The following is a 17,529-nucleotide window of genomic DNA, read 5'->3' on the forward strand; positions in this document are numbered from 1 at the left end:
AATGACAAAAAATATTAAGAAATATTAAAAATACATAAGAGAAATAATTTCTACATTAATTTAAAGCACTAAGTAACAATCGCTTAATTTATACAAGATTTGCAACTTTTAGCGTTACTTAATTACATTTTGGATAAAAACGAATGAAACTATACTAGAACTGATTTATATATTTCTAAAATTTGTATATATCTAATGTTGAGGAAATCGTCTAATTTCAAATTATCAATTTTTATGGAAAAAGATAAAAATCAGGATATTATCTTTTGTAATACCTCTTAGAGAAATATATGGTATTATTATCATATAATAATTTATCATAAGTATGATTTGCTTCTGTAAAAAAAAACAAAAATATATTTCTTCATCATACAGAAATTTAACATATGATACAAGATTTAAGTTGCATTAGTTGAAAAAATTTTTGTGTGATCTCAAAACCATATATGCCTACTAATAAATAAACTTATTGCAAATTACAAGTAAATATTATAATATTTACAAGTACAAACAAAATAAATTTTTATGTTGTTATGAACTGTTGTATTTAAATTCATGAATATACATATAATTTTAAACAAAATGAATTTTAAACTTAAACAAATTCATAAAATATATTTCTAAACTATATTAATTATTGAACATAATCTTTAATTGATTAAAGTGTTAGGAATAAGGAACTAATAAAAGTCAAAATACACATAATACAAATAAGCATAAATTCCATTACTGATTCAGAAAATCAAATAATATAGCAGCTACTGTTTATATATTAATTTTCTATCTTCATATCAGTAAATAGCTAACATATACTTCTGACTGAAATATATAATCATATGTTAAAAGATATGAAATTAATGTTACTATTTATAATAACTTGAAAATTAATATTCAGATAAATTAACTCATCAATATTATTAATTACTAAACAAATAGCATCTAATAAAGAATTTTAAATAATTGTTAAATAACAGTTTCACAATCTAGTATTGAGGTGTATAAACTGTGCTTTTATAAATATTTTGCGTGAAATAAGAAAATATTCATATTTGTGCATACATAGTATTAATGTTAAAGAATGAAATATTTAATTATTTTCTAATTACTTTTTATTCATATAGAATTCACAAAAAGTATATAGTAATAATTACAAAATATACAAATAATATTAATTTAATCTGATTAAACTTAAGATTTTTTATTTGAGCGGTGTTATATCAAATGTTTTCAGGCAGAGGCGCTGTATGTTCATTTCTATATTTCGCTCATTGTATCCCTCATCTAAATTATATGTAAGGTAAGTCTTTAGTCAGAAGCCGTCAGCTGTTGTGTCAAGTGAACATTCTTAACCAACAAAATAGGTAAAACTTACCAATAGTGTGTAATTCTAATTGTGAATCTATTATTAGTTACTAAACGTGGTGTAGATTTGAAAGTATTTTTTAACAGGAACCAGGTACGTTTATACGTTATTTAGAATGACTTTAGTTGGTTTTTGCTCACAGACTTTTCACACCTGTATTAATGCTAGTCATCTATGTATAAGATTTCTCGATATATAGTTCAAATGTGTTTTTTTGTATTCATTTTTTATTTAATTTAAAGAATAAGGTATTTTATTCTATTTAAAACGACTATAATGTTTTTGTTTGAGAAAAAATACAGTTTAATTATCATACACATTATATATATTTTATAGTATGTATATACATATACATATACATTCACATATATATACACATATATAACATATTCGTGCATTGTATATATATAAATGTGTATATATATATATACACATTTAAGCTATTACAAATGGCGATTATTTTGCATTTCGTACTAAATTTACATTAACATTAATTATAACTGTATTTATACTCGGGAAAAGGTTATCTTTTCATAAATTTACAAATTTGTTAGATAAATCGAGTTAAAATATAGTATAAAACTTGTATTAAGTAATTTTCTATATCTTATGTGTTAACATGTTAATGCAATCTGTGGAATATACATATAATCGATTTATAATACTATTAGAGATTTGTATGGTGTGTTACATGTCGAATCATATATCGTTTCTTAAAATGCTATATGAATTGGACATAATTCACATAATTTATATTTATATTTATATTATTTGGATTCGGACGTTCGGTAAAGGATAATTATAATCGTATAACGGTATGGTATATGATTTATTAAGTTAAGGTTAAACTGTACAGGTCGAGTAATCGAACCTTAAATGCTAAAATATTTCATGGTACATACATAAAAGATTTCGAAATGCTGATTATTTATGCTCTTCATGAACATGGAGAAATCGTAATTGATGACAACCGCTTTGATAGACTGTATAATTCCTTTTTTAGTGAAAGTAGTAAAGAAAATGTACATACAAAATTGAACGTAAAGTGAATTTATTGAGAACGTTACGTATTAATAAATTTATATGAATTATAAATGATTTACACTAATATACAAAAATTTTGTCCAAAATAATTTTTATGATAATTAATTCGAAAACATTAGAAACGTAAGAACCTTATGTGTATTTAAATACGATCGATATAATAACATGTAATACATACTACACGTGCGCTTATGACGTAAAATATAATCGCTTGTAAACGGTATGTTTGATACGTTTGTATTACGATATACATTTTTATTTTCAATATTAAGCATTGTATAATATGTGATAGAAGATATATATCATAGTGATATATATGAAGTCCTATTATATTTACTTCTTTTCCCATTATTTATTACAGATTGAGTTACCTTAATCGCGTGACACAAAGAATGAGACAGTAGTGACCTATAATACTATTTAAGATGTTTAAAGAAAATGATAACAGTTCTGGAAGCTGTAGCAGTACAGTCCCTAGACCACGAAGAATGTTAGCGCGATTTTCTTTGCGTCGATTGTTATATTCAAGCCCACTTATTGGACGACGAATTGTGAGAACACCTAGTTCAAGTAACAGAAATACAAAAAGTATGAAGTGATATTTGGTCTGAAATAAATATCGTAGATAAAATACAGAATAAATTATTCTTGAGAATGAATTATTTTTCTAGCAAAAGATCCAATTGGTGGCAAGATCACAGATGTTGAAAAAGGAGAAGCTAGAGTAAGTAATGGTTCAAGCCATTTTCAATTTCAAAACATAGATCTACAACGTGCTTCCAGTAAAGGCTCAGTACTTTCTTCTGCCGGAAAGGTATTTATAGAATATGTACTTGCAATGAAATTCTTAGAATTGAATTTCTATTAGATCTTGATTATATTAATTGTTTGATAATTTTAAATGATATCCAGGTTGCAAAATAAATATTATTTCAGAGTAGTGAAAGTGGTTTAATGGAATGTCCTTTATGTTTGGCTGAATTGCCTGTGGAGTTCTTTCCTGTTGTTCAGTCTTGCCATCATCGCAGTTGTTATGATTGCTATCAACAATATCTTAAAGTTGAAATTTCTGAATCTAGAGTTAACATAGCATGTCCTGAATGTTCAGAACCAATTCACCCAAATGGTAAATGCATTTTTCTGATAAAAGTGATGTAAACTTCTTACTATTATTTACTACTTATTTATTACTATTATTTACTGAATTTATTTTTTTATAGATATTCGAATGATCCTAAATGATCAAACGCAATTGGAAAAATATGAAGATTTTATGGTACGACGAGTTCTTGCTGTAGAACCTGATGCGAGATGGTGTCCTGCACCAGATTGCAGCTTTGCAGTTATTGCTAGTGGTTGTGCTTCGTGCCCAAAATTACGTTGTGAACGACCAGGATGTGACTCTTATTTTTGTTACCATTGTAAAGCACGTTGGCATCCTAATCAAACATGTGATGCTGCCAGAGCTCAACGTACTCAATACTACGAACGAAGTTCATCTCTCAGTTTCAGTCAAAGTGATTCACAACATAGTATGTGTTCTTTATATTTAAAGATTTCAGAATTAGAGAATCCTGAAATTCTAAGATAACACGTGTTTTTGCATAAACTGTATCCACAGAAGATGACGTCAAACCTTGTCCAAGGTGTCAAGTCCTTATTGTTAAAATGGATGATGGTAGTTGCAATCACATGGTTTGTGCTGTTTGCGGTGCCGAATTTTGTTGGTTATGCATGAAGGAAATCAGTGATCTTCATTATTTAAGGTAAAGTTTATCCGAGTTATTTATCTCCATATTTATTTTTATGAAATATTATTTTTATAATTCTTAATTTTTCCAATTTTTCATTTAATTGCAGTCCTTCTGGTTGTACCTTTTGGGGTAAAAAGCCATGGTCTAGAAAAAAGAAAATACTTTGGCAACTTGGAACCTTAGTGGGAGCTCCAGTTGGAATTGGTCTTGCTGCTGGAATAGCTGTACCTGCTATGATTATAGGTTCGTATATTATGTTTTTCATATTTTAATGTTAAACTGAATGTGATATATTTATAAATATATCTTTCGGACAAAATTTTGTGTAACTTTATATTTGTATATGTATGTTTTGTTACAGGTATTCCAGTATGGGTGGGAAAGGAGCTGTATACAAGATATGAGAAAGATAACAAACATAAGAGGAATGCTTTTATTGTTGGAGGAGTAACTGCATCTGTAAGTTAAAATCTTATTTTTCATATTTGTACATAATTGATTTTCTTCAAAAGTATATATATATATATATATATATATATATATATATATAATATCATCAGATGATAGATAAAGTATCGAGTGTCTTACAAAGTAGTATCAATGTAAATTTACAGATATTTTTTTTTAAATTATCAAAGTAAGATATTAAAAAATTTATTAACTAGTCGTAATAAAACTACTTACTTATTTACACATATATGGATATTGCTTAGGAATTACTTTTATGTTTGAAAATCATTGTACAAATTCATGACAACATCAAAGTATATTTTATTTATATAGTTTGTACAAAGAAATGGAATAATATAATTATTGCGTATGTGAATTAGCAGTAACAGAATGTCGGTCGTATAGCCGTAATAGTAATTGCGGGAAGAAATTTTGATAAAAGAACAAATTCAAATCAAACGATCGTTATATTTAACAGGCTCGTGGAGGAAAATGTTACTCCTGACTTAAGTTATTTGTTATGGCACGTATTAGCAATTCTTTTACATTTCGAGTCACTTTTAATTTTAAAACTTCATACAATGTTTATTGATATTCTGTTTGCTGAACGTCCTTACTAAATTATAGGTGTACATATCGAAAGAACAATTCAATATCGAAATATTTTTAAACATAAGAGCCTAACATCAATTCTATTTCCACCACGTTAACGAACTTTAACGTGATTTCGATTCCGCAATTACATAATTATCGACACAAGCCCTGTTGCTTGAGATGTATTACGTTAATCGCAATCGTAACGTCAATGGCAGACGAATCGAGCTGTTGAACAATCAGTTCTATAACTTTTGCTTCCTCGATTTACATTTCGCGTAGAAGTATTAATTCGCTGCAACACTATCATAGGCAGTAATAATGCTGACTAAGGGTCGTTTTCGCTATTAGCAATCGCAGTCTCATCTGTAAGTACACCTTCACTATGAAGGTCTTTTAAAACGTCGATCAAGCGTTGTTCTGTATCTGCATCGCCTAAAGCAACATCTACAGATCCAATACAGAGTAAGAGAGCGAGGAGTTGCGATCGCCTATAGTCCTTATTTAAGTCTTCTCTCGTGTAGCCCAAATCTTTCGGAATGTCGACGCCGAGACGAGAACACGTCCCAATTAGTGCCTCCCAATAGATATCAAGGAAGGTTTCTGTATGTTTGCGACGTAATTCGGTTGGCAATGAACTTACTATCAACAGAGCAATGTCGTTAGTCGGTCTACTATAGGTAACCATTTGCCAGTCGAGGATGCAGCATTCAAGGCCAGATGGTCCTTCCTTAAAAAGTAGATTATTACACCAGAAATCTGTGTGCGTGATCAAGGCTAACGGCCCTTCTGGCGCAAGGAGTGCAGATATTATATGCTTAGTTCTAGGTCGTAGTACAAGTAGGGCCTCCAGTATCGCTTCTAATCCTGGCGTACTTTTCAAAAATTTGGCAAGTTGTGGTAAACCACGCTCAACCAGTTGTTGATACGAGTCCGTTGCCTTTGCTGTTTGGAAGAGGAATGGATAACGTTCGGACAGAGGCTCTCCCTCGACAACTTTCATTGCCAGAGAATGCGCGTGTATGCGTGCTATAGCATCTAATGCGACTTTAGTTTGATCGTATGTCATTCCTTCGCGAAATTTGATATTTCGAAAATCAGAATCGCGAAGATCGTGCAGTACGAGAATAGAATCTGGCGTTGTAGGGTTGTCGTCTGACTCATCAGCTGGTGTGTAATGTGCATGATAACAGACTGGAACTGACAGAAGGATTTCCTCGTCCGATTTATTTTCCTGGGATGCTAGTTGCTTCTTTTGAAACTCTTTCAGATCAGGCATGACCTGATATAAATAGAATCCAAGTTATTATTTATTGGATAGAACAATTTAAGATTGACGTAGCAACAGCATGGTAGCATTATATTAATTGATTGCTTACCTGTGTGTAAAATTTAATTTCCCGAAGATCGAATTGGCCTTCGATAACAAAGAAACGACTGAACGCATCTTTTGGAAGCTCTTTCACGATAAGTGACAGGTCTTGCGTGGTATTTGTGTCGTTCAACACGTACTTGATTTTAACACGAATTATAGCACTGAGCGCGCTTTCATTACTCATACAGCCCGGACTTACGTTACATTCGGTTATTGTGACCTGTGTACATGACGGGTTAATTTGCAAGCAATTCAAGAATACTTGGTACGCTACATCTTCAAATGTGTTGCATTTTCATTGCTAACAAAGCATTTATAGGCTGCTTAAATGACGCCGTATAAAAATCGCTACAGGCAACTGTTAACTGTAAATCATAGTTTCTACCGAACTAACCGGTTCTTTGTGAAATTCCCTTAGGATACCACCAAGCCACTCCTTGTCAATCTCTGGTTCTGAGATAATCTGCTTCTGCTCCTCTCCGCAAGATGATTCTTCCGTATCTTCCCAATCCCAGTCGGTGTCTTCCCAGTCCCAATTCGCCATGGTTTCCTTTCTTCTGATTTTATCTCTGTCTCTCAATCTCTCTTTCCTTTTATTTATTCAATTAACACTAATGACAGTCAATCGACGATATCAGTGTTGGCGGGATCGATGGAAGGAAAACGGGAGAGAAAAAACAGATGAGGGATGTATGTGTATCGTGGTTGTAACGTTTCGCGTGTCTACTGTCCCCAATCAATGCCAATAAACTACATGTACACTCTCGTGAACGGTAACACATGCAGGACGGTGTCTATTTGACTGTTCACATCGGAGCGCACGAGTCTGTCATGTATGCGGAGGCTTCGTGAAATCACCAGTAATGAATGGATTCGTCGCGTGTCCCTTCTACTTCCTGTTACGCCGTTCGGTCCTTGAATGTTCGGGCCGGCGTAGTTCGGCGCCCGTTCATCGAGGCTCGTAGTGTCCACGGCGCGACACACCCTTGGCGCAGAGCACCGACCGACTTCCCGATCCCAACACTCGATTTGTCAGACCGTCTTGCGATCGTGGTGTAGTATGGTTCTTAAAGTACCGACTGACACGATGCACGTTCCATCGTCAGCCACCTAGGTGGATGCAGGCCGCAGGGTGGGACAGAGAGGATCTCCCATGCGCGCACTCCTACCGTCGCGGCGATCAATATCCTTCCTTCCGCACCTCCCACACTTTCTGCTCGCCATGCACTTTCTCTGTCTCCTGTTCCGCTATCTCGCGTTCTCTTCTATGCTCCATGGAAATCTAGAAAACAGATCACCGTGTGTCAGTAATCTTTTCCCTCATCATGGCACCTTACCTTATACGACTGTCCCGAGATATATTTATATTATTACCATGTTTTACTTTCAATGGTATTTCATACTATTTTTTCTATATTTTACAGAACATAGATTATAGGTTGATCGGAAATTGCTTTTTCTTTTCTCTCTTTTCTTTTTTTTTTTTTTTTTTTTTTGTTTTTGAAGGTGATATGTGTATTAATTGCCCGAGAGTATGCAAAGCACGATGCAGAACATATTAAAATAATAAATGCCTTTGAATAGGCAATTCTATATTTGCTTTTGTTTTTCTTTCATTATGATTGTTTACAGTTGTATTAAATAAAAATGCAGTATGTTATACTAAAAAAAGCGATCCGTGTTAATGGTTTACGTTCTTTCCTATTTTCGCGAGCATACATTGAAAGGGACTTATGAAGTACATCTGAAACATTCCCTTAATTACTGTGTTAATTATGCAGCGTACATACAGAAACTTCCGGCAGCTTAAAACCGCACAATACTAGATCAACTGCAGTCCGAAGTTTTCGATACAGTTGCAGCTTTTACATTTTTGTTAGCCGATACCTAATGGCAATTTTATCGCGTAACTTTACGTACTTAAATGTATCTTTTCGTTTTCTTAATATTATTACTTATCTATTCATAATTAATTCCGATCTAATAATTATACGTTTTTTTTTTATTTATTAAGTCCCCCGCCCCAAAATTCAAGAGTAAAGAGTTTTATTGCTTCATATTATCTTCTTTTCATTTTACATAAAATTCTCATATTATAAATTTACTAATTCTATAGTACATAAGATTTTAAGTTTAATTTGTAGAAACTTTATAAAATTTGAATCTCTGTAAGTCTCAATAAAAGTTCGAACAAGAGCCACTACTCATAATTTATCTACCATCGTTACAGGTTTTAGTATCACCCATATTGGCAGGATTGGCCGTAGGTATTGGTGTACCCATTTTATTATTTTACGTTTATGGTGTAGTCCCCGTTTCTCTTTGTCGAAGCGGAGGTTGTGGTGTTTCAACAAATGGTACAGGGGTGCGATTTGATTTCGATGACGAAAACGAGCTTATGGGTTCATTGAGTGTCCGCAACGGTGGAGGTAAATGCCTAAATAATTCAAATTTTAACATCAAGTGTAGATCGAGTAATTTAGAAGATTAGATAATTCAAAACATAATCTTTATTGTAGATGCAGCATCGATAGATGTTGCGAGTCATCGCGGCGGTAATCCTTCGATAGGAGAAGCTTCCCTTTCATTAGGTAGTGGAAGTCATTTAGAAAAATTAGGTCGTGAAAACGATCGCGAAAGTGCCAGTAACGTAGCTGTCGCTGGTACCAGTCTCGCAGGAAGTATAGCTTCTAGTGTTTTACCAGGAGGTCAGAGGTAAGAGACTCTTTTTGTATTTATACAATTTTCAATTATTAGTTACACATTAGTAGTTACTGTTATATTTAAAAAATAGATTGGAGGTTCAAGCGGATGTGACGTCTACCCAACGATTCAGTTTGTGTAGCGAAACAGCATCTGCGGCAACCAGTTTATCAGAAAAATCTGTGAACGCATCTATTGCTTTGGATGACGGCGCAGCTTCTACGAGAGCTCTAGCAGGCTCTGTTCTAAATTTTAAAGTATCTCGCTCTTCTTTAAAAGTATTATTGCAAACGATCAGTACTTCAGTTATGAATTTTAATTATATCGATTGTTCAGATGGATGGAAGCTCAATCAGCGGTGGTAGAAGCACGGAAGGAGAACAAGGGACAAGCTCTGTTGCAGGAGGTCATATGGATTCAGCAGGTCAAGCTACATCTTTGAGTTCCCTCGAAGAAGTAGCGCCTGGTTTAGCGAAACGTGCTCGGCGCAAGCCGACGTTAGATCGCCAGTGCAGTGATTCCAGTAATTGGACCGTTTGTGGAGAAGACGAAGGTTCTGAACGTGTCAGATTCGATGATCATGTTAGTTTCATTGAAGCAGATCAAGAAGGAATTGTTAATACGTGTGGAGTGAATAGTCGAACTTCCGGAAGGCGTACTAAACGTACTAAAGAAACAGAACAAGACGCAAATACTCAAAAGAGTACAAAGTATGACAAAATTTAGATTTTTCAAAATTTAACTCACTGCTTTTCGATGTTCTTGATTATCTACAATCTTCTCGTTTTAATATTGCAAGGCACTGGGTTAATTAGAAGATTTTGAGAACTACAATATTTTTACATGTATAATGTCCATTTACTTTTTCAGGAATTCTAACAATGAATCAAAGGCTGATTCGGCAGATGACAATGTATCATGGGAACGGGTTAACGTTGCCACTTTGAGAAATGTCTTCTTCCATAATTCTACAACATCTACAGATCGCGAGAAGCGATTGTCGGTGATAGAAGAACCGTCTCCTGTAGTGGTACAGAATAACGGTGCTCGTTTCTTCACGCCTTCTGACAAAGGCTGTAGCATAAATAATATGGAAGACAATTTACACTCTTAAAGGAACAAAGACTGAGCATTTATGTAATAATGTACATGCGTCCTTTAAATACAAGACACACAGATGCGTATTCACATACAGTGGCAATCAAAAATGTACACACGCTAGTCTTATAAGGAAATGATACAAGTTCTCAACTGATTGATAAGGATTAGGCGATTAGAATTTCAAATTCAACCAACTAACTAAAATACAAAACTTTATTTTTTCATTTATATTAATTAATTGAAATTAATTTCTATTTTAATTTTAATTCAAAGCTTATTATTTATACTAGAAATTGTAATATCAATTATTTAACTACATGTTTCCTCGATCCTTTTAATTTTATATTTTTGTGAATGCAATATGTTTTTAATTGCAATATTATTTTGATGCAATATTTATAATCTTGCATTTGGATAATGTTTTTAGAATTAGAATTTTTAATTAATTTTTCGTTTTTTCTTATTAATAATTTTAATTTGTGTGGCATATTTATTAAATTATGCTACTTCTCATGAATACCTGAGAGGGTGTTTTAATATCCTGCTAGATTTCTTTTAATAATTAATCACAAACTTTCAATGGAATTTATATTTTTCATACCATAACAAAATTTGACAAACTTAAATAATTTGTTAGTAATTTGTCGTATGTTTTGGGTCGCTATATTGTTGAGGTACTAATTTTTTCTGAATCAGGACTTTCCGTCTTATTTAAATTGACTTGTTTTTCATTTATTCTTTTAAACTTACTTTGACTTTTTATTTTTGCATTCCTTTATCAATCATTGTTATTCTATTCACTTTTGACAGAGTACCAAAAATGGTAAATACAAATTGGACCAACTTTATATCTTTTTGAATATAGTATGTTGTTGATATGAATAAAAATATGATATCATATTTTGTGTACTAGATTTAATTTGTAATTATAATTATCTAATTTTTGTGAACTGATTAAGAGATGTATATCATTTCTCTATAAGAATAGTGTGACATTTACACTTTCGTTTGTTACTGTATATGTGTATATATGTATTTAAGTGTACACCATATGCGTGCAGTAATGCCGAATTTACTATATTTATGCACACCATGTATAAACGTATTATGAATGCAATAGAGGGAACAAATTAAGAGCAACTTTGCATGGCAAAGCGTATTGAAGTAAGTAGTATGTGCATTCATGTTTCAGAAGTGCGTGCGTATAAATATGTGTAATGTACGTATGTGTGTATAGCTATATATATACAATCAGGCCTCAATTTATAAAACAAAAGTTGCAAATTAATTTAACATGGATAATTTTCATTTTGTGCCAATGTTTTTTTGAGAATATTGTTATATGCGAAAAAATTACATTCTCGTACACGAAACAGCGCTCACATATAAAACGTATCAAATTCGTTAAAATTTTTCTATGACGGAATTCCTCAAAAGAAATAAAATTTTCACGTGATATAAAATAGGATAACTGTATAAAACATTATGGAAAAATTATTATTATGCCTTTTAGTTGCATTTTATGTCAAGCAACAGTTATTATTTTCCATGCATGAAACACTTCTTCATTTGTCAATCATATTTTCAGATGTATAAGTATCATAAGAACCTTTGTACACGAACATTTTCTAAATGTCCTTCGATGTATGAAAATACACATAATGTAATGTATACAATTAAAGGCAATGAATATGCCTTGACAGTGAATGTTATTCAGCAGTTTTAGAGAAAAAAATGAACATTAATATAAAAAGAGGTATGGTAGTTTATTATCTTCAGTTTATATTTATTTATTATTAATCTCGGTGAATTATATGTGTTAATATCAGGTGCTTTATTAGGCATGTCAAAAGCTTTGATTTGGTTTCTTGCCGATATAGATATTTACATTTATGTAATGTTAAACATAAATCACTAACGATCAGTGTAAGGAACATTGTAATCATTTTTTAACAATTTTACCTTTCGTATATTTTTTATTCTAAGTTCTGTAGAACTTAAATATGTGTATATAATTGTGTAAAATTATTGTCCCAGTATATACGTTTTTTGTGTGTAACTAATAACTTCGCTAATATTTGGATAAGCTAATGTCATACGTCCGGACGAGAATTGTATGAAAGACATTACATATGTAAAAAAAGATGGATACATGGACCTAAAAAACCGAATTGTGAAATATGACATAAGCTGCCATATAATCTTCATATATTAATAATAATAAATGTTTTAGTTAAATAAGGCATATTCCTGCAAGTATGTTCTAGAGTACTGGTATGTGGTACGAAATATATACATATATAAAAAGGCAAGTTTAATGTAGGAACATTTTTAAAAGTATGCATTTTTACCAATATTTTTACGTATTTTAAATAATAATTTAAATATACAAATTAAAAAGTACATTTCGTTGATACAAAAAAAGACGGTGCAATTTTAATGCATTAATATGTTAATACAAATAATTTAAAGGAATCTACAAAAGTAACTGATGCTTTTACAAGTATTAATTTCTTCAAATTCTGTTAATTGCTGTACATTTTGTATGAAGATCACAGTTCTGTGTATTACAAAAATATATTGTTTAAATAGTTGTTTCTGTTATGATAAATGTAAATTCGTAAATATAACAAAATGTAATGTAAGTTGTATATTCATTTAAATTATAAGAATATTTTTATGGTATATGATATTTTTGTTTAGTTTTTTGCACTTCCATTAATGTATATTAATACTAGTTGTTAATAACAAATAATTGCGTGTAATATGAAATTAAATTTGTATAACATCACTAAACATTTTTATATTCAAGTATATTATACTTATTAATATAATATAAAAAATTCTATATCGATCTACTTAAGAATAAAGGAGATTTTTTAAATAATTCATCAACTTTTAGTTTAAACAGTTCACTTTGAATAGGTTCATTTAATTGACATAGAGGATTTTTCACAACATATTCTAAATAGACCTGGAAAAAGAATTAATTATATCATTGGAGATTTTTAGTTTGCTAAAATACTCTACAGCAATATAATACTAGAATATGCAACGTTGGGTTACTCACCTCTCTATATAGTTGTTGTAATAATTCTCTAGCATTTTGTGTAACATTATCAGTATTTAACACAAATTTTAATCCAGACGGAGTTTCCAAATAATGCAATGTATATTTACTAGTTTTATAATATAAAAATCCTTCTTTTGGATCCAATGGCGATATTTTACTTACAAATGATTTTATAGAAAATAACATTCCATACATTAATTTTGCTTCCTAAATTTTGTGCAATTTTATTTATAATGTATATATATTATTTATAATGTATATATATTTCTTAGAAAAAAAGATTATATAGATTATACACAAATGAAAACAAAAGACCTTCTTTTAAACGACTTAATTTAAAAAAGGAATGAAACAAGTAATTGTTAGTGATTTGTATAAAATAGGTTACAGGATATTAGAACATGGGAAGGTTAGAAACGGCATATATTTTATAACTTTAAAATAACAATTCTGTCATAGTTATTCATACATACCTCTCCTTTTGTGATTCCAGATTTATTCAACCTATTCCATTCTGCATAATACAGTAATGTTCCATTTTTGGAAAATATATATAAATTATGAATTGTCATAATTTTGCTGACAGTTGTGTATTTTGTTTTGCTGTTAAAATGATGTTCAATCAATTAGTTATCGACGATAGCATAGTGACGTATCCATTGATTAAAGACAGGATAGACATGACATTAAATGCAGCTTTGCGTCTCAGGTTATGAAACACCGACTTGCAAAAAAATCAGAGTGTTTTTTACGCCCTCTGCGATTTCCTACGGCGAACATAGGAAACATATCAAAGGAGATTCGACAATAATTACCTATATTATCGACGAATATTTTACGTTTCACTGACTCTATCTTATAAAAATGACAAGGAAGGGGAATGGGAGATAAATAGATAGACTTAAGAATAAATGATAAAACATTCGAATTCATTTTATAAAACTCATTTGTTGATTGGATTTGAGAATTATACAATAATCTTTACAATTAAGGTTAATTTTATAATTATAAGCATATCTTTAAAACTGCTATAAATTAATGGTTGTGCTTCATGCAATTTTTCAGGAATTAATAATTTGAACAATATAAATACAGTTGTATATAAATCTTAAAAATAACTACAAAACTCTGCATATAACGAATTATTGCTAATTAAGATTATTTAGAACTAGTTACAATTAATTTTATTGACGTGGTGGAGATTCTGTGGCTCCTGTTACAGTTTCCTACTGTTGCAGTAGAAGAAATCCTGCAACACACAAACGAAAAATGAATTTTCTTTGTTTTAGTATGTAATAATCTAAATGTAAGAGTATCACAATCATTTTTTTATAAGATTAATTAAAAATAAACTTATTTGGTGATACAGAAATTGCTAAAATCGGATTTTATATTATAAACATTTTTAACTCCTCGCAGAAACATTTTAGGCCCAGTGCAAAAATTATTGTTTAGGGAGTTGAAAACTTTCGTGAATATGAACGGAAAAAAATCATTTTATTAAATTAATAGTTTCAAGCATGACAGCGAATATCAGCAGTCGAAACGTATTAAAATTGGTTAATATTAAAAATATGGTAGGTTCTGCATAAAATCGCAATTTCAATCAGTTTTATCATAATACGATTAGAGTACAACATGTGCAAAATGTTCTGTTCTATACCTTATTTGTAATTTTATAGAAAAATTTAGCTTGAATTCAAACCATTGCTATATCGAAGCGATAACGTTGCATGCGATACGAAAATGGCACGAGAGATCAAGTGACCCTTAAATCGTGGGACGCGGAACGGAAAGCATTAAATATCTTATCGGTAATCTATCTTGTCGATGATATCAGTTTCTTACGAAAGTCTGAAGATGGCTTATCACTACATTTCCTTCTGTGCAGAAAACGAGTAAGTTTTTCTATGTATACAGGACTACTTGTAGAACCACTCAATCGTCAAAAGTGATAAAAAGTGATTTTACCATTTGACGGAACATTGTGTCATATGTTCTGCAATACCGACCATTGCAGAACCGACATTGCACACCGACATAGAACTCTACTATATGTTCAATCCAAATGCGATAGTCGGACAAGATATCGCACTCATCGACGAAGCACAGGATAGACGTAACATGAAATATTTTTCCATGTTCCACGATTTAGAGGTTTAGATATAACCATGAAATTGGAAATTATTATTGTAGAGAAAATAAAGAATTCTACGCATGCTTTAATGCATCATGAAGATTAATTTTTGTACTATACTATAGATCGCCTATGCGCGTATGTGTGCCATGTCGCCTTGACAAGTAAATACAACAGGCGATAATCGAAAGAGCCTGATCGGTGCATGGGGCAAAATTCATTGAGTTTTAAACACGCTCTCGGTACGTTTGCCTCTTTTCCTTCTTTTCTTGTGTTCGTTTCAAATGAATATAATAGTGCAAATAAAACTAGAATATGAATAAATAAAACTAGAACAAATTCATAGGGCACGAAATCTCAGAAAGCCATAGGTGCGTCTTGTTCTATGTTGTATCCCATCGAACTCGTCGGAACGGCAGTAGTAAGGGTCAGAAAAACAGCCAACCAAACTTAATGAGCGAAAAGTAAGTAGAAACAGTATCGTTAGCGTCAGACTGCTTTCGTTTTATGTATTATTTGCCGACTCTTCGCGACATTTTCGTGGGGCAAATAGGGATTCGAGTTGCCGTGCGAATTTATCGCCGAGTACAAAACGTGCTGGTGGCTGCAGCTTGGGCACGATTATCGTTTCGAGCACTTTTATTAACACATAACGGTATCGCGGTAGACGACCTCACCGAGCTCAGCACGTAAACCGTCGCTTTTCGATCGGACTTCTCCGACGTCGAATGTGCCATTTGCCTTTTTACTGTTAGAGTAGAGTCAAGGGAAAGCTAAAGTCGAGGAGAGCCGGAGGAAAGCTTTACCGTAGAACCGTATAATACCTATGCGAACGACGCTATGCAAATAAATACAACGTAAACGGGAGCATAGAATAATAGAGGATAACAAATTATGGATGATATACGCTCGTATAATGCCCATTGCGGAGGGACTGCGAGCTATAAGCGCAGGTTAAAGGTATAATGCGGTGGCTATGATCGTGAAACTGAAATGAAACGAATTTCGGCGAACGACCGGAAGATAAGTAGTAGTTAACAATGTCGTGCTCCCTCCAATCCTTAGACGGACTAATTTTACGTAACCGGTTGTACTAACAATTTCTAGAGAATTTCTTCCCCTATACGTTTTTGGTATATTCCTCGTTCAAAGAATTAACGAGACGTTTGCCTCATTGGAAAGATCCTCCTTTTCTTTATCGTCTTTATTACGAAGAGGAAGGACTTTACGCGATAAATCGCTTAATCCTGTCTTACACCGGTCCATCAGATAGATCAAATTCCTTTATCCAGCTGTAATAACAACTTCAGAAAAATGTAGATTCGTTTTTCCAAATGCAAGATTCAGGACACTCCACCGCATACGTAGTCCCTTCTAAATGCAAGATCGAAAAAGACGGTTTTAGAAAAGTTAGTCGATCGAGCAAGATCGAAACTCTATTTAATTTTTGCCAATAAAAAAAATCTTACATCCTACAAAAAAGAAAATATCATCCTTTGGAGCATCTCAACAGCGTAGTATCTATCGTTTCTACGAACGTTAGGCATTGGAACAAACGTATGGCGATGTACTTCGTCGATTTTCTCATCGCTTACGTAGGTACAGGAAAAGCGAAAACTGAGTGTGTACGTTCTTCCATTAAGTGAAATCTTTCGATACACATTCGTTACGAACGCGTCAGCTGCAGCATAACGGTTTGCGTGTTTACACCTCCTCGACACCGGAAATACAATCTGCATGGAACGCGATAAAAATATCACCGCATAAAACGAACGATCGCATCGTCGGTGACTGGAATGATTCGATAACAATGACCTAGGCTGTAAATCAAACGAACGTAGCCAGCGCGCGTTGAACCGACTGTTTCGAGTGCATCATGCGCTTCGACCTCGCCGCACCAGGGGTTTACGCGCTCGTGTAATATAATCACCCGTT

At 32.3% G+C, this 17,529-nt stretch overlaps 3 protein-coding genes across 3 annotated transcripts; 1 reads left to right on the forward strand and 2 right to left on the reverse strand.

Moving 5' to 3' along the window:
- Positions 1–1,295: 1,295 nt before the first annotated feature.
- Positions 1,296–10,479, forward strand: LOC117208880 (E3 ubiquitin-protein ligase RNF19A-like). Its single transcript, XM_033450380.1, has 13 exons — positions 1,296–1,456; positions 2,769–2,995; positions 3,079–3,221; positions 3,344–3,533; positions 3,628–3,939; positions 4,029–4,173; positions 4,268–4,404; positions 4,523–4,620; positions 8,811–9,009; positions 9,100–9,295; positions 9,375–9,540; positions 9,620–9,993; positions 10,154–10,479. Exons 2-13 carry the CDS (start codon positions 2,833–2,835, stop codon positions 10,395–10,397), a joined length of 2,367 nt encoding a protein of 788 aa, XP_033306271.1. The 5' UTR covers positions 1,296–1,456; positions 2,769–2,832; the 3' UTR covers positions 10,398–10,479.
- On the reverse strand, positions 4,909–7,651 carry LOC117208881. The gene is made up of 3 exons (XM_033450381.1): positions 6,975–7,651; positions 6,585–6,800; positions 4,909–6,487 (listed from the first exon to the last, which is right to left on the reverse strand). The coding sequence occupies exons 1-3, from the start codon at positions 7,122–7,124 to the stop codon at positions 5,534–5,536; spliced, it is 1,320 nt and encodes a 439-aa protein (XP_033306272.1). The 5' UTR covers positions 7,125–7,651; the 3' UTR covers positions 4,909–5,533.
- Positions 10,480–12,153: 1,674 nt separating the features above from the next.
- Positions 12,154–14,219, reverse strand: LOC117208889 (trafficking protein particle complex subunit 1). The gene is made up of 3 exons (XM_033450389.1): positions 13,931–14,219; positions 13,455–13,664; positions 12,154–13,358 (listed from the first exon to the last, which is right to left on the reverse strand). Exons 1-3 carry the CDS (start codon positions 14,027–14,029, stop codon positions 13,230–13,232), a joined length of 438 nt encoding a protein of 145 aa, XP_033306280.1. The 5' UTR covers positions 14,030–14,219; the 3' UTR covers positions 12,154–13,229.
- Positions 14,220–17,529: the final 3,310 nt, after the last annotated feature.

This window comes from Bombus bifarius, unplaced genomic scaffold (genome assembly GCF_011952205.1).
Source record: "Bombus bifarius isolate JDL3187 unplaced genomic scaffold, Bbif_JDL3187 scf7180000008163, whole genome shotgun sequence".
In the NCBI taxonomy this organism is placed as follows: Eukaryota; Metazoa; Arthropoda; class Insecta; order Hymenoptera; family Apidae; genus Bombus; species Bombus bifarius.